This window comes from Microtus ochrogaster, chromosome 6 (genome assembly GCF_000317375.1).
Source record: "Microtus ochrogaster isolate Prairie Vole_2 chromosome 6, MicOch1.0, whole genome shotgun sequence".
In the NCBI taxonomy this organism is placed as follows: Eukaryota; Metazoa; Chordata; class Mammalia; order Rodentia; family Cricetidae; genus Microtus; species Microtus ochrogaster.
In genome coordinates this window covers 59,517,286-59,539,773 of record NC_022013.1, presented here as the reverse complement: position 1 = coordinate 59,539,773, position 22,488 = coordinate 59,517,286, and the positions used below count along the sequence as shown (strand labels likewise).

At 46.6% G+C, this 22,488-nt stretch overlaps 1 protein-coding gene across 1 annotated transcript in view; it reads right to left on the bottom strand.

Annotated features, from left to right (window-relative positions):
* Positions 1–22,488, bottom strand: part of Wdfy4 (WDFY family member 4) — a 205,184-nt gene that overhangs the window by 124,744 nt on the left and 57,952 nt on the right. The window contains exons 18-31 of the mRNA XM_005348671.3: positions 22,180–22,358; positions 20,865–21,096; positions 19,506–19,651; positions 18,371–18,482; positions 17,715–17,905; positions 15,791–15,943; positions 14,578–14,651; positions 12,726–12,887; positions 12,061–12,155; positions 10,800–10,899; positions 7,736–7,941; positions 6,541–6,710; positions 4,399–4,524; positions 122–286 (exon numbers count right to left, since the gene is read on the bottom strand). Of these exons, the coding sequence (XP_005348728.1) occupies positions 122–286; positions 4,399–4,524; positions 6,541–6,710; positions 7,736–7,941; positions 10,800–10,899; positions 12,061–12,155; positions 12,726–12,887; positions 14,578–14,651; positions 15,791–15,943; positions 17,715–17,905; positions 18,371–18,482; positions 19,506–19,651; positions 20,865–21,096; positions 22,180–22,358 (2,111 nt within the window). The remainder of the gene's footprint in view (positions 1–121; positions 287–4,398; positions 4,525–6,540; positions 6,711–7,735; positions 7,942–10,799; positions 10,900–12,060; positions 12,156–12,725; positions 12,888–14,577; positions 14,652–15,790; positions 15,944–17,714; positions 17,906–18,370; positions 18,483–19,505; positions 19,652–20,864; positions 21,097–22,179; positions 22,359–22,488) is intronic.

Here is a 22,488-nt window from a genome sequence, read left to right as displayed (position 1 = left end):
TCAAGATGCTTAACGTGCATTTTAACTTTGGGAGGCAGGGAGGTACTCAGTCCTTCACCCGTGAAGGGTGATGCTGTTCATAGCTGCTCACCCTGAGGCCTCAGAACAAGGCGAGTCCTACCTTCTGGGCTTCCAGGGGGAAGGTGATGATGGCCAAGGTCTGAAGGAAGTCAGGGGTCCTCCATGCTGGGTCCTGGGGGTAGGAGCGTTGCACCAGGCCGAGAAACTGAAGAATACTCCTGGGGAAGGTTCGCTCCCAGGCACTATCTCCTGAACCTGCAGGGGGCTGAGGACACACTCTGTGAGTCATCGCCTGTGACACAGCATACAGCAGCATGACAGGGGCAGGGGAGCTGTCGAGAGGGAGAGACGAAGGAGCTGGAATCCGGGGGCGGGGACACCTTCCAGAGACTCCATATTACAGGCTGCTGGCAGTTGCCTAAGACAACTGGACAGCAGCAGGCACTGCTCAGAGAACAGATGTGGACATTGTTCTAAGTGTTTCACACACAACCTTTCACGCACCCCAAACCTTTAGGGAATAGGTTCCATGTTTACCTCTGTTTTGCAGTTGGACACATACGCCTGGGAAGGTCCACTCCACCAGAGACCACCCAGTAGGTGAAATTCAAGAGTGAGCCGAGGAGGTGTGCTAGGGTCTTCTGGATCCCCACACTATCCCTGCTCTAGTAGACTTGGCATACTGGACTCGGGAGAATATGCCAGTCAGTGCTCAGCCCAGCCTTATTCAGCCCAGAGCTGATTTCCCCACTAGAGACTCCACCCTGACCCACACTGGGGCCCACCTTACTGAGCAGGGCTTAAAGAGACCTAGGTCTGCCAACCAGGAGCCAGGAGTTCTGTGCTATAGTGAGTTGGTCCCCGGTGCCATATCTGGACATGAGTTTCTTCCCACATGTGATCTCTCGTCTAGTCCAGGCTACACGAATGAGCCTTCACCACCTGGGTCCTGACCAACCCCTGTGTCTTCCTGGACCCCAGTTCCCTTGTCTAATGTGTGCAGCTGTCCATCTAGAAGCCAACGTATGCCCCAGCCAGAACATCCAACCATTGTCTGGGGTCTTGCTATTCTGAACAGACACCTGGAACTTCAAATTGATCAGCCTCATGCTTATGCCCATTCCCTGTATAGTTTCACCAACTCAGAATCAACACTCCACCTATGACAGATGACTCCTATGTAGACACTGGTGCCCTTCCTTTGAGGGCCTTGATTGTTCAGCGGCAGACCCTCTCATACATGGATTCCTTATTTCCCCAGCAGCCTGTCCGCTGGTGCTGACCTGGTGGGCTTAGGTGGGAACAGCTTGTGCTACAGAAGGTCTGGACTGTGCCTCATGCTGGAAAACTAAAATCTAGTGTATGGAGAAGGGATAAGCAAGACATGGGAGGCCCCTGGAATCACACATCCAGGCCCCATGTGAGTTGGAGGTGGGCTGGAGCAGATAGGCAGGGAGGAACTCCCTGCAACAGCCTGCATCTGGGTCTCCTGTTAGTTCTACAATGTTGGGTTTAGAAGTGAATGCAGAGAAAAGAGTTCCTAGGGCTCCCTCCAGATGGAGCCTTTCCTCTACCACTTAACGCTGTGTCTTTGGGAGTGAACCTTACCCTTCCTGCACAGTGGGTTCCAGTTCTGTCAACTGAGAACCATGCTAGGCCCATTTTGGAAGATTGTTGCCATGGGAATAAAATGAGAAAGTGTAGCCATGTGGGTATTTTCAAGTGACTGGCCTGGGGTAAACACAGAAGCAGCTGGAAGATGAGGTCAGATACACATATGCAAGACTTGGGCTTTTGGAAGAGGAACTTGGATTTTTTTTCTGCCACTCAACAGAGATCCCTAAAGCTCAGGGCATATGGTACTAATGCTGAGGACATGTGCCTTTGCTGCCCTTCAGCCAGGGGCTCTGCTTGGGTGAATTAACCCCCACAGCTTCAGTTCTGACATACTCACAGTGGAGACATTGTTGTCGACTGTCCCACACATCAAAATGAAAAACAAACCCACCACCAAACCTAACAATGGAAAAAACATGTCAAGGACATACAGCAGCCGGAGCCAGCCCAGAGTAAGACCTGGTGAGCACACACATTGGCTCTTCCACCTTGGAGGACAATTTGGCACTATAGAGAGAAGTAAGCTTATAACCCATAACTTCCCTCCTAAGTACATTTCCAACAGAAAAGAATGTGTGCCTCTGCCAAGACACACGTGCTACAGGCTTGCAACAGCATCATTCATGGTACTTCAAAATGGCAAGATCTCAGCATCAGTAGTGATTATCTTCTATAGGATAATCCTCAGCAGTGAAAACCATCACCTTCAGAACCATGGGAGTGGGTCCTGGAACATGACGGTGAGTGAAAGCCAGGTGCAGAATGTATGCCCTGTGTTTCCATTTACGCTAAGATCAAGAACAGGCAAGCTGATCTATAGCACTACTTGGCAAGGGTGTGATAGCAAACAAAGAAATTTTCTAACTGAAAATAAAATAAAACTGTTTCAGAGCTAGCTTTTAGCGTTTTTCTTGCGTTTAAATTGTGGACTTTGCCCTGCATCCCTTTAAATGTTTGTCCTGTGTAAAACCTTATCTACTGAAACTGGTAAATGTTACTTTCAAAGCAGGCACTTTCAGTGTTAGATCAGTCGCTGAGTGGCTTTGTCTCTGTTATGTATATATCAAACTAATATCCTTAATATGTGGAGTCAATGTGTTTGCTAATGCATTGAAAACATTTGGCTTTTCATTTCCCTCAGCACCTTTACAACTTTTTGTTGTTGTTGTTGTTGTTTTGTTTTGTTTTACATGAGTGTCTATCATTACTCTTGGTAGACAACAGATTTCTCATGCTACAAACAGAAAATATACATCTCGGATATTCCAAAAATTAATTGCATATTAGTCTTCCAGTAGAATGAGTAAATTTAGAAAAGACAAAACTGTAAATATATGTGTGTATGTGTGTGTGCTTGTGTGTGTGTGTGTGTGTACATACACTCAGCCACATGGAAATTGGGAACCAAGAGATCTTTAAACACATAACCACAGGAATTCTGGGAAATAACAATTGAAGATATCAAATATAACAGTCTTAGAAACTGATATAAATAAATTGGCATACTGATCAACATATCCAAGATAATGTTCTCAAAATAAACCCAGGTTCTTAAAAAAATAGAAAAACTGGTAGAAAGAAAGCATGAACTCAGAATTGAAAGTAAGAAAGTGGAAACAGTCATCCAGAAAGTAAGTTAGAAGAGACCAGTCCCCATATGGAGCTCCTATGTCCCTCAGGGGCCCATGTGTTAAAGGATTGGTACTGTTAAAGGCGTTGGAAACTTCACAAACTTGGGACAAACAGGAAGTTTTGAGTCATTGGGAGTGCAGCCCAAAAGGGGATTGTTGGATGTGAGGTTTGTCTCTGCTTTCTGACCGTGAAGGGTGTAGCTTCACTCTCATGCACTCCTGCCGTGAACAGACATCACAGCCCCAAAGCTATAACGCAGCCTCCTAACCATCAATGCAGGCTCTAAGTGAGCCAAAACCAAGTAACACAATATGCATGTATTATGGACACACCTATTCTATACATCCATAAGTCTTACATTTTCTACTTTATTGATATAAAAATACTTTCACAAAATATTGGAGAAATTAAAGGAAACTTGTTATGTGATTCTATTCTCTAGAAGGACATTGTATGACTTCCAAAGGTGCCAGACTATTTTTCTACAGTTCACAGTGGCCATGCCTAGGTGAGAGGGTGTCAGACTATTCCTCTACAGTTCACAGTGGCCATGCCTAGGTGAGGGGGTGCCAGACTATTCCTCTACAGTTCACAGTGGCCATGCCTAGGTGAGGGGGTGTCAGATGACTTTTAGGTTCATGTTTCTATTTTGTTTGTATGTGAAGATGATAATTATATACGATTTTAACAAAACCAGTGATGTTTCCTCACACAACAAGCCTCTTGTCAGGCTTGGTTTCTGCAGAATGAAATTGACTTTCTCGGCCTCTTACCCAAGTCCTTGCTGACCTAGCTGTTCCCAGAACGAATAGCCTTCACTGGTCACAGTTGCCTCCACATCTAAAATAACCCCTCCTCCCCATTGCTCATGGTCAAAAACAAGTGGTTCCTGTGCCACATGCCAAGCAGGTGCTGGTACTACACTCATGGACATCCCATGATTCATATCTTTGAGCTAACTCAGCCTCAATCCCTTGTAAATTACAGTCACAGGCATTCTTCTGTGTAACAGAGAATGGATTAATAACACCAGCATTACTGGGAAGCTTCCGGAACAAAATAAGTTGGCCCTTCTAAACTCCTTCCCCTTGGAACCTTCTAGTATATTGTGTAGGGAACAGGTCTCACCTGGCTCATGATGGCTTTTATCATTCCCAGTAGCAACAGGGCACCTTCTGTGCACAGCCCCGCCTGGAGGACTTCTTGCTGGTGATATTTCTGTAGAAGCCACTGAAGCATTGAGTCTAAGCTCTCCTGGTAGAGGAGGAAGAATCATAAGGCCGTCCACCAAGGTGGTGAGTTTTATCACAGTGCATTGTATTTCCCAGGGGTCCCCAGTAGGAAAAACGTAAGAGGACAAAAAATTGGCTAGTTCATTAGCTCTTATGAAACCTTCATAGAAACGCACAACTCTAGGGGTGCTACATCTCCCAGCAACTTGCAGCAAGTTGAGCTCTTCAGGGCTCAGGGTGTAGAAGAGGGAGCAGCATGTGTCTGGAATGCTCACGGCCCTGGACTCTAATCTTGAAAATACTCAATGTCCCAACCAAGTACAGTGGGCATGGTAAATGAACTTATAGAAGACAAGAAGGATGCCAAGGTTCAGGAAGAGAGCAGAGAGGGATCAGGACGTAGACTCAGGAGACCTGCCACTGCCCTTTTAATAGCTCAGACAAGCTACTCAGCCTCTTGGCGGTTCAATTTCCTTCTCTATGAAATGAAAGCTCACATTATCTACTCCCATGGGATTGTTTAAATATCAAGTGAAATAGAATATGTAAAGTGTCTCTTCCGGGTCTTAGACCCTTAGATGTTTGCTTCCCATAATACAGAGAGAAATCAAAATGCTGGGTCTCATTGAACTTAACACAGCATATTCAGAACCTTGTGCTGAAGTGATAGACATACTATTTGTGTCTATCAAGATGTAGATCCAATCCATAAAATATGGGATTAGGTAATGGGCTGAATGTCCTAGCCATGTCTTTTCCCATTCCAATTCAGTTCAGAACAATGCAACTAAAGGCTAAGAAGTGATTTCCAGTCCTGCCATTCATCAGGGGACCCAGGAAGATGAGCTACAGGTCACATTTGTCCCCTGCTTTCTCGGGGTTTGGGGAGGCAGCACCCCCTAATGTAAGGTCAATGCTGCTATGGAAGGTACAATGGGGCACAAGGAGGACTTATCAAGAGCTGTCAGAAGTGGCAGGTGACAGTAGGAGAAAGGAGCAAGGGTACCATAGGTAGACACATGACAGGTGAGCACAGAACAGCTGTCTTGTAGCCATGACCCAGCAGAGTGACAGTAGGAAGAGCAGGTAAGTTGAAGCCAGGTGGAAAGTTTAGCCAAGTCACCAAACTGAAGGAGTCCTAGTGCTGGCTGGGGTCTACATTCACCTCGTAGGGATAAAAGCCCAGAAAAGCTCGAACCAAATATGAGTAAGACTGGATGGATGGTGAGATGATGCAGTGGGTGTGGGCTCTTCTTTGGGGAAATTTAGCAAAGGAATTCGCAAACGTGAGAAATGGGGCAGGAGTAAGTCAACAGTATGAATTAAGGAGCAACTTCTGGTCTAAGTGGGACATAGTTGAACTTGCTTATGGTCTATGGGGGAGGAGTCAATGAAAAAGGAAAAACTAAATGAAAGAGAAGAAAAATGCTGTGTAGGGTGAGCCACTCAGGACTACAGAAAGACAAAAGCTTCGTATCCTAGTGACACTGGAGTGGGAGCATCTGTGATTAACAGAGCTGAGACCGAAGGTGGGGCACTGGGGCATGGCCAGTCTAGAGTCCTTTAACTTCCCTAGCCATGTCCAGGAAGAGAAATATTAGATTGATCACATCACATAGTATAAGAGAGATGGTGGGAGCCAAGAAAGTCACTAGAAAAAAAGGGAGCAAGAAAATCAAACACTGGGTGGTAGTGGTGCAAGCCTTTAATCCCAGCACTCAAGAGGCAGAGACAGGTTATCTCTGTGAGTTCAAGACCAACCTGATCTAAAAAACAAGTTCTGAGACAACCAGGACTGTTACATAGAGAAACCCAGTCTCAAAAAACCACAATCCCTCCCCCCACACACACAAAAGGCTCTAAAGCTAATAAGCGGGAATCTGAAAGCTATCTAGGGGGTGCAAGGAATGGAAAACATCAGACATAGTTCCAATAGGAAGAAGTAGAGGGATAGAGAATCTTAGGGAACAGCCATAGTCATACAGAATCAGAAAAACCAAGTATGGCCCTCCTCCCCTGGGGTGTACCCAGAACGTACTCTGGGTCCATCAGTCAGCTCTGTGAGTGGTGTCTGGAGGAAGAAGGAGGACACAATGAGGTACATTTCCGGAATAAGGACATGGTAGGCCAGAAAGTCATTCAAGACCTGGAACCCAGGAAGCAGGCAGGGGCTCTGGTCAGGCACTGCAGGGCGGCTCTTCAGGTTGTCTGTTGATCAGGTAGGGGAGGCATAAGAGTCAGATAAGAACAGATACTACTACAGAGTCAATGCATACACTGGCCACCTCACAGAAGCACTGTGACAGAACATGTTTCATCTACAAGAGCAAAGGAAAATGCTTCATGATCATTTCTTGCCAGTTCTTAACATGTTCATCCCTCCACTCATCCACCTACCCATTCATCTATCCATCCATCACTCTTTCACACACATACTCATCCCCTCATTCATCCATCTACCCATTTCATGTATCCATCCATCCACTCACTCATACACATGTCCATCCCTTTATGCATCCATCTACCCATCCATCCATCCATCCATCCACTCACTCATACACATGTCTATCCCTTTATTCATCCATCTACCCATTCATGTATCCATCCATCCACCCATCCATCCACTCATTAATACACATGCTCATCCCCTCATTCATCCATCTACCCATTTATCCACTCACTCATACACCTATTCATTCATCAAAAGCAGATACTAAATTCCAATTGTGCAGAAAGCAACAAGGCAGCTCTGTACTTGGCAAAAGAGCTATTACACTTCAAAAAGATGTACAGATTCCAGGTACATATGCAGCAGACAGTGTAGTGGGCAGAACAGGCATCAAGCCATTCATATAAATTGGTATGTGTCTATGAATTGATGGGCATCAGAGAGATGTTATATAGAAGCAGAGAGATGTTTTCCAATCTCTTCCTAACTCATGTTTGTCCACTCCTGTCTTGGGGGAAGTGGTATTGAGCTGGGACATGAAGGATGAATTTGCATCCACCAGCAGAGGCGTCCAGCAATGTACCAAGTGTATAAAGAGACAAGGCAATTTGAGGAGCGGACAGCAGCTTGCAAGAGCTAATAAGCATTCAGCAAAGTCAGTCTAAGGAAGCAGGCCTTGAGGACAGAGCTACACAGGCCCTAAATGGGCAGGGTGGGGTAGGGCTGATCTTTGCTCATATCCAGGACAAAATGATGGTGGTTTCCTGGAGGCAGCCACACTCACCCATCACAATGTCCACACCCTCCATGCTGCACTCCACCCAGCACCCAGCAGACAGGCCATCTCTAAATCGCCCACGGAGAGAAGGGTTCGACAGAAAGTACAGCAGCAGCTTCAATGCCAGCGTGGTGGTGCTGGGATGCAGGTGACCCTGTAGGAGCAGCAGGAACCAGTCGGGTCCCAGGTTCAGAAACACCTGTTCCTTTGTCCTAAAGAGGCAATACATTACAAGAGGTCATCTCTCATCCCATGAACAAGAAGCATGCCCTGAAAGACAAATGTGGCCTCACAAGTCACCCCACATAGGGAAGTAAGGCAATGCTTGGCCATTGCATATGGAGTATGGATTATATTTTTAAGGAATATGATAAAAGGTTGGCATGGTCATTGCACCACAGATTTATCCTTTAACAGTGTGATGCAAGCAACCAGAGCTTCTCAGGACAACTGGGAACTAAGTACAGGCCTGAAGACGAGTGTGCTCCTTGCAGCCCTACTCACTGCTGTTCATATTCTCCCATCTCGCTTCATCGCCAACAGCATAGTAATCTAAACACACTTTTATTTATGTCTGTCTCTAGTCAAAGCTGATCGTAAATGTCCAGTGGTTAGCTGTAATGAACTGTCACTTCCAAACACGGGCTTTCAAATGCTGTGCTTAGATCTGCTAGAGGGAACTGGATGGCAGGGAGGCCAGAAGCCTGTCTAGAAATGACAATAGAGAGCAGAAGCCCTAGCCATTTGAGTTATAGAGAGATCTGTCTGTGCAGGACAGACTCTCAGCATCAGCTGCCACAGTAGGCATGCTGAGGGGATGGCTGGTGGCTACCAACATGATCTAATACTGGACTAGATATGAAGAAACTGCCTCTCTTTGTATTGCCTTTGCTACTTTCTAACTGGGTGGCTTTGAAGGGGCTCTTAGTGTTCTCTGCCATTTCACTCAATGACGACACAGATGATAGTGATGAACGTAATGGTACTATAGATGATGATGGTGATGATGTAATGGTGGGGACCATGATGACGCTAGCAATGATATCATGGTGGGGAAGTCAATGGTGGTGGGGAAAGTGGTGGTGAAGATAGCGATGAGAATTATCTTATAGATCTTCATGATATCTTAGTCACCCTTCTCAGAATTACCTGGTAATTTACTTTATCCTCACTCTGTCCCTCTGTGAAAACTGCCCTTTTCACTCTCACAACGAGTAGAAGGAGATACACAAAGGTCATGGAAACTCCTCAGGGCCTTGGGGAAAGAGTCAAAACTCCAATTGAGTTTTCAGAGTGCAGATGTGTGAGAACCACACAAGACAGAGTCTCTTCCAAAGAGAAGAAGAGCCGGGCGGTGGTGGCACACGCCTTTAATCCCAGCACTCAGGAGGCAGAGGCAGGTGGATCTCTGTGAGTTCGAGGCCAGCCTGGTCTACAAGAGCTAGTTCCAGGAGAGAAACCAAAAACTATGGAGAAACCCTGTCCCGAAAAATCCAAAAAAAAAAAAAAAAAAAAAAAAAAAAAAAAAGAAAGAAAGAAAGAAAGAAAGAAAGAAAAGAAAGATAGACCCAAAGAGAAGAGGGACAGGAAGGGAAAGGGCTGGACTCACTTACCTCTAAGACACTTTCCAGATGGTGTTCTGATTCTAAGAATGTATAGATTTATAGACTGAGAGATTGGCTTTAGTGTGTGTATGTGTGTACGCACATACATTTGTGTCATGTGTGCATGTATGCATATGTGGTGTGTATACATGTGTGTTGTATGCATGTGTATATACATGTGTATATGCTGCATGCATGTGTATATGCATGTGTGTGCTGTATGCACACATGTTGTATCCATGTGTGTTGTATGTGTGTATACATATGTGTTGTATGAAGGTGTATGCATGTGTATATATGTGTGTGCTATATGCATGTATGTTGAATGCATGTGTGTACATGTGTGGTGTATGCATGCATGTTTGGTGTATGAATGTGTGTATGTGATATGCATGTGTGTCATTGTATTATGTGGGTGTTATATGCACATGTGTGGTGTGTTTATGTGTGTGCATACATGTATGAAGACTACAAGTTGATGTGAGAATCTTCTTCTATCATGCTCCAGCTTATTCTTGGTACCAGGGTCTCTCACTGAACCTGGAGATCACCAATTCAGTGGACTAACTGGCCAGTGACTGCCTTTGATCCATGTGCCTCCACTACGCTCCCCAACACTGGAGCTATGGACACACAACATGCAACTGTTTGTGAGAGCCAAGGATCCAAACTCAGGTTTCCATGCTTACAAAGCAAGTGCTTTACCCACTAAGTCACCTCTCCAGCCCCAAACTGAAAGTGATTAGCCACTATTTGCAGTTTCTGTGCTGCGGTGTTCCTCTCCACGACACCACCAAATACACCTACTGACTCCTAAACTCAAAGAGAGAGCAAAACCACGGAATGGCTGGTTTAAGGCTGCATCCTACGAGCCAGGAATAGTATACTGTATACAGTATTCTTGTATACAGTAAGTACTCAACAAATAGTTGCTAAGAGAATGACTACAGAGTCTCAGGCAGGCAATAGGAAAAGTAATATACTCAGCCTTGTAATTAAACATTATTCTGACAGTTAATTGAAGGCAGATATTTCTTTTTATCCAAGTTGGAAGAGCTAACTAAACTGCTAAGTGAACAGCACAAGAATTTGGCAAACCTTCTCTCTGATAGATGTTATTTAGGCTAACCGTTTCTCTGTTCTGTTGTCTGCCAAGCATAAGACATCAAAGACAACAGTGGTTACAACTGCCAAAACAATAGCCATTATGGGATATGATGGTGACAAAAGGATTTATTGAAATGATTTCAAATCAGTTTCTAGTTCTCTGCGCCCATGGAACATTACATCAGTACCTCTCAGGGCAAGGTCTGGTTTATTGGGTGGAGAGAATATTATTTTCATTCTGACTAGTGAGGACACAGTGCAGCAAGCAGGCTTGGAGATGCTTTTCATTAAGAAAAGGTTTTAACACCCTACCCTGCGTGAGGCAACCCCAAGCCAAATCACTCTTCCCGGGTACTCACTCAGAGGACAGATGAAGTTGGGGGGAAGATATTACACCAAACAGCATCTCCAGCAACTGGTTTCTAAGCCAGATTGCCTTTCCAGATGTTTGGCTTCCAGCTAAAGAAGGGAAAAAAAGAAAATTCAGATTTGAGAGCAAACAGATGTAAAGAGACATAATATTTGCTACAGCAAGCAATTGTATTCATCAAACACATAGTTTACTTAGAAATTGAGCACAGATAGGGTTCAAAATCTTGGCACTGAATTCTAGACTTCCATGAGACACTTGAAAAGAGTTTTGGAATATGTTGTTCTGTTTCCCTTTACTTGGAGGTAGATTCAATGTTGTTTACTCTTGGGGAAAAATCTTTAAGATGATAAGGTCAAAATACCTTTCAGCGAGAAGCAACCTGACTCTTCAAGCATCAGAAAAGCTCTAAAGGACAAGCTCATGACATTTAACAAGGCTTTAAATAGAAGACTCATAACAGGCATGGCCATGGCCATCTTTAATCCCAGCAGTAGAGAGGCATAGGTGGGCGATCTCTGTGAGTTCATGGCAGCCTGGTCTAGCTAGAGAGTTCCAGGCCAATCAGAGCTATGCTACACACTGAGACTCTCTCTCAAAAGCTGGGCAGTCCTGGCACACACCTTTAATCAGGAGGCAGAGACAGGTGGATATCAGTAAGTTTGAGGCTAGTGTGAGGTCCAGGACAGCCAGGTCTACACGGAAAAACCCATCTCAGAATACAAAAACATCACAGACTATATATTATAAGAAGCCCTTGGACTTCAGAAATAAAGCCTGTAGGACAGGAAATGACCAGTCTATCAGAGGAGGTGGGGGATGGGGCAGGCAGGGGTGGCATTCCTGGAGAGACAGCACGCTCCCAGTATGAACAGAGGTTGTCCCCTCATACAAAGCTATGTGTAGCACTTCAGAGGGCCAGGTTGAGGCTCCTTGGGATACTGAGGGACCATGAGTTTCAACCAGGAAAGGAGCCTGAGGCTAGCACGTAAAGGATGCCTAGACAGGGAATTGTTCATGCTGTGGGCCTTGGAAACCAGTGCAGGGTTTGAGGCAGGAATATATGACTTGGTGGACTGTGTAACCAGAATTATTAAATGTAGCTTCCTCAGCCACTGTTTTGCCATCATAGCTGTGGGTGTTTCCCCTTCTTTCCCACAACTCATTTTCATGCAAGGTGGTCCCCAGTGTGTGCTTCGGGTGCCCTGAGGGTCATCTGATGCTTTGGCATCTGAAGAAGGGGCTCTCACCAGGTGCGGAGGGGTCCTGGGCTCCTCCATCCGGGCAGCTCTGCCTCTCATTCACTGACGAAGGTTTGAGGGTGTATACGACAAACAGTCCGACCCTGTGTGCAGCAAGAGAAGGACGCACTTAGGCAGGGCTCTCAGCTGTGCCCGCTGGGTTTGTGGTAAGTGCTCTCTACATGATCCACTCGAGTGGGGCTTCTAGTGAAAGTCTGAGGGAAACGGGATTTTGCTGGGATCAGCACAGAGTTTCTAGAGACTTCTAAATCTCTAAGTCTATCAGGATTGGGAAAAGAAGTTAACTCTGGTTCTTCCAGGTCAGCTTTTCAGATAGGAGCGAAGAAGAAAGGATGGGATGTGGAACCGTCTGACCATCCTAAGGGAACTCAGAGCAGGTAGACACAGGGGCCATTGCTGCTAAGGGTAACTGTGAGAACGGATGATTCTGAGTCCTTGGGATGGGTGTGTGACGACTTGAGGCTGGGAAATCAGTATCTTCCACCCTGAATAAGCAAATCCACTCTTGTCCCAATGCTCCTCCCTGGCTACAGATCTCTACAAAGGCCTAGGTTTTGTTAAGTACGGGGATGGGGGTAGGCCTATTCCCTTGTAAAATACTTCCAGGCTCTTCCGTCTGTACCACCACCACTCCCAGGAGCTTGTTCAAGTACCTGAGTAAGTCCTGGATGTTAAAGTGGCCCTTCAGTTGACAGCCCAGAATGGCGATGATGGTGGAGACCTTGGACAGGGCCAGGCTTGGTTCATTGAAGAGGAATATGAGCTTGGGTACCAGCTGTGCCTGGTGGGCTACTTCAGCATTCCTGGGTCCTTCCCTGGTGAGCCCGGCAGAGAGGCATTAAAAGCTTTGGCCAGAATGAACCAAATTCTCTCTGTTTCTGCTAACATGGTTTTCCAAGCTAGGCTTGTTCCATGGCCCTCTGACTCCAGTGTTCTCCTGGCAACTAGTCAAGATGCTAGAAGATGCCCATCAGGTAAGTGTCTGCCAAGTGTCAGAGTTGCTGGAGCATGTGCTGATTGTCCCTTCCCATCCTGGGAAACTGCCTTTAAAGACAACCCCAATTACTGACTTGAGTTCTGAGCCTCAGGGAGAGCTAATGCTGGCCTCAGAAAACCCAAAACAAAGACAACAGACACACATGTGACCCAAGAGCACTTCCCAACAAGCAGCAGAGGCAGCAGCGACCTGCAGAGCCCGTCTGCTTGCCTGATCTTCCTGCCCACCCTAAACCACAAAGTGGATGAGCCAGAGGAGAGAGATGGAATTCAAGTGCCCACACCCCTCCTCAGGATAATCACGATCTTATTTCCAGTAAGTTCTACTCTAAAGACAAGAGCCACAGGGGCAATGTCTGTTACTTAGACAACAGGTACAGAAAGTAGAGAATGTGGAGGGTGGGGAGGTGGATGTGTGTGTGGGGGGGGTGCTCCTTTGGCCCATTCTTTTTGGCATTAGCATCTTCAGTTCTGCAGAATTGTGTATCCCAGACACAAATGGGAAGAGATCACAGAACTATGTGACAGGAAAGACCCCAAACCTTCCACCCAAAAGCTGGGGCTACCGATGCAGAGAGTCAGTCATAGGAGTTTGAATGAAAACTATTTACAAACACATTCATAAGAAGGACGACATTAGCAGTTACTAGGTCGCAGGCAGAGGGATAGTCCACAGTTCTGCTGCCCCTTTCTCCCTCCACAGCCCTTTTGTGTTTGCTGTAAGGCCTCACTAATACTCTTCAGCTTCTCGAAAGGTAAAGCCATGCTCTCAGGCTGGCCACGAGACCGCAGTGACCTCAGGACTCAGTCCTGCCCTAGGACTATGGAGTAAAGCCCATGGAGGGTGCCCAGCAAAGAGGAAGACCCAAGGAGGTGTCCCACAGCCATTTGGCTGCCACAGAAGAACGTCTGCCCAAGTGAAGCAGTGCACACTGAACCAAGGTCAAGAGGGGCAAAGGGAGGTACGTAAGTGGTACCCTAACATCCTTCAGGCTATGCACCCTCCACATAACAGATGCTAATGAACTTCTTGACTACTTCCTCCAGCCTCTTCATTTCCAGCCCCCTCCTCCCTGCATTCTGTCATCCTCAGAAATTCTGGGGTTTCATTTCTGCCATTGGAACCTTCAAGTGGCTGTTTCCAAGTGACTTAGAGAGGTCAATTAGAGAAACAATGGACAGAGAGGAGCTCAGGGCCCAGAGCAGCTATATCTTCTGCAGGCCATCTCTCCACTAGCTGAGCCCTAACTCGCCCAACTCATTCAAGTCCTTAGGCTGTAGACCTCTAGTCCCCAGCACCGTCCTCCCAAGATCTGTCAGAGGAGAAAGAGCTTCCTGCTGCTCTGCAGGGCAAGATGAGGACCCAGCATACTGGGAGGTTGCAGACGATACAGATGCTGGACCACTGGTTGTCCTGTCCCCTTAGCCCCTCCTATTTGTTTAAAGACAAAGTCCCAACACAATGAAAGACATTCGTTCCAACCCCCGGGCTACTGAAGCCCAGCCAACCTTGGTGACTGAAGGATCTCCAGGAGGTGGGAAAAGAGAGCAAGCTCCAGGTTATCCGCAGTGTTTGTCCAGAGCTGGAAGACAGAACGGTCTTCTGTTAAGACCAAGGCATGGGTGTAGCAGGGTCTGCTGAGTCTGAGACTGGGATTGCCGATAGGTTTACCGCTCTGGAGTCGGGCTAACACCCTGACACTGAGCAGGCACGGAGGCCATCCCTAAGGGGAATCCCAAGCATCTCTCCCATCGCCTAGTGCCTCACTGTGGGTCTGGATTCTCATCAAGGACATCTCTATCAACCACCTCTCCCAGGGTGCTCTCATGCTGGAATGTTTGCAAATATGCTCTCTATTGACAAAGCCTTTTCCCGCCGAACTCTGCAAACATGGCCCAGGATTCCTGGTCCCTAAAGTATAACTGGCCTTCACTCCTCAGAAACCCTGTGTCTGACTCTCTGTGATACTGGGCAGGTGTGTGTGTGGGGGGGGGCGGGGGGTAATCAAAGTGTCTTCTCGTTTCTTCTGGTAGTGAAGAAGGCCTGGGTCTTGGGCATTATGGCATCCTCAGGATATAGACAGGAACCTGGGTGCCATGGACACTCAGTAAATATTGCTTGGGATGGATTGATCCACCCAGAGGATCACTTCCATTTGTCCTCAGAGTCTCTAGCTGCACCTCTCAGGTCATTCTTTAAAAGAATACTTGGAACAACAAAGCACCATGCAAAGGGATTGGGATATTATCTTTAATCTTCATATCAGATTGTGCTTCACGGCTTTAAAAGCCTTTCCAAGACACTATCAGATGTAACCCTTATGCCAGTTTGCAAGGAAGAAATGATAATCTTGGTTTCATAACTAACCAGAATGGATCAGGGCATAAAGATACCTGCTTGGGATCCCAGCACTAGATGGGCTGACGCAGGAAGATCATGGGTTCAATGTCAGCCCGTGTTACATACCAAGACTTTATCTCAAAAGAAAAGTAATAACGAGATCAGAGTAATCAAGAAGCATCCCAAGGCCAAGGCTACACTCGTCAGAGATACCAGGGCTAAACTATAAACCCAGGTCTATGAGCTCGAAAGCTGTTATGATTTTTCCCAGCTACTATCAATATGATTATGAAAGAAGATGAGACGCCAGGCTTTCTTACTGTGTTTTATTCTCATACACACACGTACCCCTGAGGGCCCAAGCATCAGTCTCCAGTTTACCTCAAAATTGCAGAGCACATGCTGGAAGACACACGTGTTAGTGACAGCAGACGGTCGGAAGCCCAGCTCTGCAGTGCCAGCCACTGAGAGGATCAGCTGGAAGATGCGGTGGTTTAGGAAGGCTGTCTTCTTCCTCAGGAGAAAGGCTAAGATCTGGAAAGGAGAGACGCACTGTGGGATTCCTAGATGAGTCGCTGGACCTCTTTCTCCCATCACCGTTAGTTCCCACAGCATCCCTGCACCAGGCCACACCCCTCTCTCTGGAATGGTTTTCCTTCATTCCATATTCTCACAAGACTCACCTGCACCAAGCTCTGTGGCACCTTCCCTTTCTATACCCGTCTTACTGGCTATTGAAGATGTGACCTCTCACAGGGACCTCTGCTTCCTCCCTCATCCCCCGCCCCTCATTTCTCCACGCTTTTCCTCATCTCTCACTGGATCTATGCATTCATCACCATCGGCTCTCATGGGTGCTGCAACATCATCAGGAAGCCAGCCACATGTCCACATCTGCAGCCCCTGGCTGTGTCCTGCTATTATGCCGGAAGGTGAGCAAGGCATAGCATCTACTCCAGGATGGAGACAGCAAGGCCCTTGTTTCTAAAAATGCATTGCAGAGCTAAGGAAGAGGCTTCCCTTGTGTCCTTAAGAGCTTGGCGACATAAAAATCAGGCTACCTGGACACCTGCTAACATCTGAGCCATCAACTATCCCTTCAGAACTCAGATCCCTGTACATAATTCAGTCTCCAACTTCTGGTTCTGACAAAGCTCACTCTCTGTCCCTGTTCCCCCAAGACATCCCGTTGCTCTTTCAACATGCCTTCTGAAAACGCTGCTCACGGTCAGCAAATATGTGACATTTTTCACTCTCTTCTGGTCTTTTTTTTTTTTTTTGACAAATCTTCAATTTGACATCCTTCTTCCCCCAAATAAGACCTCTCTATGCTTCCTCTCAAAGTTACCATCCGACCCAGCTGCGGGTGACTGGAGGGAAAGATCCGCATCAAACCTTCTCAATTGCAGAGTCATGACAATGTCATGAACATGTCTGCAACGACTTTTCTGAGTGGGCACTCTTCTAAGTTCCCCACGTATGTCCATAGGCATAGTCATCCCCATCTCTGTATCTGCTAGTAGTCCTGTTACAGTTATCCTCATCTCTATATCTACTAATAGTCCTGTTTCAGCCAACCCCATCACTATATCTACTAGTCATCCTATTATAACCATCCTCATCTCTGTATCTTCTAGTAGTCCTGTTATAACCATCTCCATCTCCGTATCTGCTAGTAGTCCTGTTACACCCAACCCCATCTCTATATCTTCTAGTAGTCCTGTTTTACACATGAGAAAATAGCATCACAAGGAGGTTAAGAACTCAAAGCAGAAAATATTTGCTGAGCCCTGACTCTTGGTCAGGCTTAATCGAAGTCCTTCGTTTGAATGAAATCCTTCAATCCTCAAGAGGCAGGAGGGATGATGTGGATTTTATAGGTGGAGAAACTGAGGCAGAAGTATATTGTTTTTCAAGGTTAAACAGCAAGTTAGAAGATGGGGCAGGATTTCAAGCCAGTCCATGTCTATAATCTGGACTCAGCCAGTGTGAGGGAGGCATTATCCTAGGTGATTCTGGAATCATCGAGAAGAATGCTACTTAGCAGACAAGAGAGCAAGATGGCCCAGACAGAGTTCCTTGCAGCTGTCACCTCGGCACGTCTGTCAATGAACAGCTGAGCAATCTATTGGCTTGGGTGGCTAAGGTCACGAGGGATGCACGACTAGCTGGGATTCTCTTTCCCAGAAGTCACTCCAGACCCGTTGTAATGCTACTGGGACAAGAGAAGCCCATCCTGGGCTTGACACCTCTTTGGGAAGCTGCAGGGCCAGGCTGCGAGGGTCAGCTGCGAGGGTGGGATTACCTGGTACCCACAGATGTGCTGCATCAGGTAGTCACACATGGCGTTACTGGTCAGAACCGAGTGCAGGACTTTCATGGCTGCATACATGGTGTGATCATCTGTTGCCAGGGAGATGAGCCCTAAGAGGATGGCAGGTCCTCCAATGTAGTCCAGGCTGCTGGCGGCAGGGCTGGAGTGGAACACCCTTACCCCTGAGGGAGCCAAAAAGGACATGTCATCAGTATGTTATAGCAATCCTACACTGCAGGACTCCTGGCCGCAGCCTGTGTCTCTCTCTGTCCACGTACAGGAAGAGAAGGCTGGGAAGAGAGATTGGAGCTCCAGAAGTCTTGGCAACATGTCTGTTATTTTCACTCTAATATAGCCACAGCTCCTGCTCACAGGCTACACTGTGCTCCAGAGCAAGGGTCCTGTGGTCCAGGGGTGCCAGTGTGGGTGTGTGGCGGCGGCGGGAGGGGGGGGGTAGTTGAGCTCGTCAGTCAGGAAGCAGCAAGCTGAGCTGAACTTCACTCCTTGGTCACTCTCTGGTTACGCTTGTTCTCAACTCTGGCCCTCCTCACAAGACCTCCCCAGGACACTCCACCTTGTCTCCCGCCCCCAGAGTTCTAGCATGCACAAGCCCTCCCTCCCGAAGTAGAGTCTATTGCTTGACCTACCTAAGTGGCCCACGGCAACAGCACCGAGAGTCCGAAGAGACCCTGAGAGGTGGCCAGCACAGTTTCTCAGCAAGAACACAGGCGTGGCATTGTCACGGGAAGCAATATTCATCTAGAGGAGGTGACAACAGTCAGTGCCACAAAACCCCTGTGAGAGAAGGGTTCAAGAGACCTAGAGGATAGACACCCCAACGCCCAAGGCTGGTGACATGTGTGACAATTAGTGGAGGATTAGCCATTTGGGGGGGCTGAAGCTAAAGTGTGGGATCACTGTCCCATTCCTCGTTTGTGGGGCAATGGCAAGTGAGTCAGCTGTAAGCACACAATCTGTATACCCTGTCTTCCCACAAAAAGGACACCATGGGTAGGGGAACCCAGGGACAACAGCGAAGCAGCACTACCAAGGCTTTATCGAGCTGGGTGGCGGTGGTGGCACACTCCTTTAATCCCAGCACTCTGGAGACAGAGACAGGCTGGTCTCTTTGGTTCAAGGCCAGCCTGGTCTACAGAGTGAGTTCCAGGACACCCAAGGCTGCACAGAGAAACCCTGTCTCAAAAAACCAAGAACAAAGACTATCTCAGCTCAGGATCTGCAGAGCCCTGTTGCTACTACCGATTCCAGAGACCCAGACGGGGAGGAATCCTGCCTTCTGTAATCAGGATATGCAGGAAAATACAACTTTGGTGCATGCCAGGGTCTCGATCCTGACCCCTGGGACCCTCTGCCCATTAGAGTGAAGAGAATATAAACCAACCAACCAACTTCCTCAGCACCGAACTCAACAGAGATATTTATGCAGGGATTAGGAAATGGTGAGGCGCATAGCATCTTTCTTTACACTTGTTCTGTAAGGTCACTAGTGTTCAAAGCAAAGATCAGTAGTAGGGTTTCCAAAATCAAAATGGTATTGAAAGAGTTCTGAGTCTGTCATCGGGAAGGGCACACATATTCCTCTTTAAACAATTTTAAAAAGGCTTAGTCCTAGCAAATGAGGCTAGAAGTATGGCGTGTGCCTGTCTGTCTGTCCACGAATGGACAAGCACAGGATAGTAACTGAAGCCCTGGAAGCCAACGAAAGCCACACAGTGAAGTTCGCAGTGGAGAAGAGGGAGGCAGGGACGTGCGATGCTCTACCTCCTTGGCGATTAGGCGGCTGTCCACCTCGTTGTAGGTGTTTCTGATGTTCATTATGCTGGTGATAGAAGAGCTGGACACATGAAGGCCAAAGGAAACCTTTTCCTCCGCAATGAGGGGTGTGGCTTCACCATCCGAGCCTTCTCCTAGGACAGCATATCTCTAATCAGTTCCCTTTACAGAGAAAGAAACTGACCCTTTGACCATTAATACCACCACACATTAAAGCGGTAGCTGGGCGGGTGTCTGCATGTTGCTACATTTTGTAGATCTGTGTGTCAAAAGTTTTACTCCAGCTATGCTTCTCTGGTTCCTAATATAAGAATGAGATTGGAACCAAGTGTGGTGGAGCACACCTTTAATCCCAGCACTCGGGAAGCAGGGGCAGGTGGATGGATGTCTGTGAGTTTGAGGCCAGCCTGGTCTACATAGTGAGACCCTATAAGGACAAAAAAAAAAACCCAAAACATTGGCAACAAATAAACAGACAGCAACCTTTCAAGGTGGACTCTTCTAGAAAATGAAAGTGCTGCAGGTATGAAATTAAGAAGAATAGAAACGTCTATCAAAACTTTCGCTTCACTTCCAAGTGGCTAACTTTGTCTGAAAGAGAAAGGGCGTGGGACTGACGGACCTAAGACTTTGAGCGCTGCTTGGCTACTGTGAATATCCCACTTAACATGTGTATTCTGGTCCCCTGGTGACTGACAGCAAACCCTTACTAGAGGAACACTGTATGACTACAGCGTCAGTGAACCTCGGGCTCCAGACCCGAGCCAGTGGCTCTGGTCAATGCCGTTTGCCACAGGAAATGAAGGCCACACCAGACCTGGTCCTGGAAACTGAAGCACTCAGCAGCACTCAGTCGCCGTGGCCGCACATAAGGCCTTCAAACACGGATGCGTTTGTCTTTATTTCCAGATGGGAACTGACCCCCCTGGATCTGGCAGAGCTCAGAGAGCAAGCTCCCTGCTTGAACAGCCAACAATCAATAAAGAAAATGGGGATGCTGTCTGCCTGTTTAATAATTGAAGACAACAGTATACTTTAGTTAAAAAGCGTCTTCATTAAAAGGAATGTAACTTATTTATCCCATCCCCCCTCCCTTTCCTTGCCGAGAGTATTACTCACCTACCCTCCTCCATTAGGCACTGAGGGGTTGGAATCTAAAGGCTATTGTCATTTCCTCTTCTGTGACAGTTTCTCTTGGGTTGTAAATATATAATGCTCCAATTACAAAGGCCTCCCCTAATGATTGACCTCTACTGAGTTTATTTCTTATAAATATGCTATAAATAACTGGGTACCCACTTAAAAATTTGTATGAGCAGAACCGTTCTAAATCAAAACACTCCGTACCTTGAAGGTGCACAGCCTGAAAGTTGCCACAGTACCTCGGGCCAAGTTTGATAATAAGGGCTAACGCATCCATTGATATGTCTTCTTCAAAGAGGTATGAGGGGCCAAGACGCCAGATTAGTGATGACTTCTGTTTCCAAATTCTAGGGGTCCCAATATAGCCATAAACATCCACAAATGAAGATGGGTCCATTGAAAGGAAAGTCCCTGGTAAGGCCTGGACATACAGCATCTGTTGAAACAAGAGCAGCACTTACCCCAGAGCCATCAAAGTTGTATGTGATGATACAATGTTAGAAGCTCATTTCCCACACCAAAATAAAATTTTATTTTATCTAAAAAGTCAGAAAGATGGCTCTCAAATCTGGGAAGCACACAGCAGAACACCCAGAAAGTGTAGATGCGGAGGGGCGTGGCACTTCGATGCTACTGTTGGAAATAAATTTGACAAGAAATATCAAGAAACATAGAAGTCCAGCTTCCTTGGCCCAGCCATTGCACTAAGAACATTTCACTAAGTCCATTATTGGAACATTAATAGTTGCATGTACTTACAATAATTACTGCTGAATGGTTCAAAAAGAAGAAAGAAAAGGCTTCTATCTGCAGATGGTGTGCCCATGAATATTTTTAATCTCCCGGAACTACTGAGCGCATCAGAGTCACAGGGTATCCAACCAATACAAAAATCGACTGCATATCTATAAACTAACAGTGAAACCAAATCCTTTCACAATTATTCATAGGAAAAAAAATGGTGTTTAATAAAACATGAACAGGATCTGCATTCTGAAAATTCCAAATTGATAAGAGAAAATTCAGAGATCTATGTTAAAGGAGAGATACACCATCATCACGGATAGAAAGGTCCTTGGACTTCCCACAGGTCAGGGAACCCTGATTGCTCTTCGAGCTGGTGAGGGAGGGGGACTTGATCGGGGGAGGGGGAGGGAAATGCGAGGTGGTGGCGGGGAGGAGGCAGAAATCCTTAATAAATAAATGAATTAAAAAATAAATAAATTCTTGTAATTTTCATCAAAAAAAAAAAACAAGAAAGACTCAACATGCTAGAGATGTCACATTCCTTCTCATTGGTTTGTAGGCATAATGCAAGGTCCATCAGGATATCACACACACACACACACACACACACACACACACGTGTATCCACACATGCAGATACACACACGTATATATACATAAATATACACAAATATACACACACACATATATATACACATAAATAACAAGTAAAAATGGAGAGGTGAGTAATTAGCAGATCATATCAAGGCAACATCTTGGCTTTGACATTGACCTTGGCTGAACCAATAGCTTGTCCATCAAGATACGTGGTCACAGTGCAATTCCTCTTCATTTCTTTGCTGACCACCACAGCCAGGTGATACCACTGGCCACAAGTCAGCAGCTGGCTGCACCTGACCTGTAGCTGGCGCCCTGCAGAGGGCTCGGCCTCATCTTCAGGCTCCATGACATCTGCAGAAGAGAACAGTGGACCTCACATGAGACAATATGTTTACAGAGACCCAAGAGCAGTGACGAGGGTGATACCCCTGGCTAGCCCATTTGGGCCTTATGTCTGTGGACAAGACTCCCTGCAGGGATA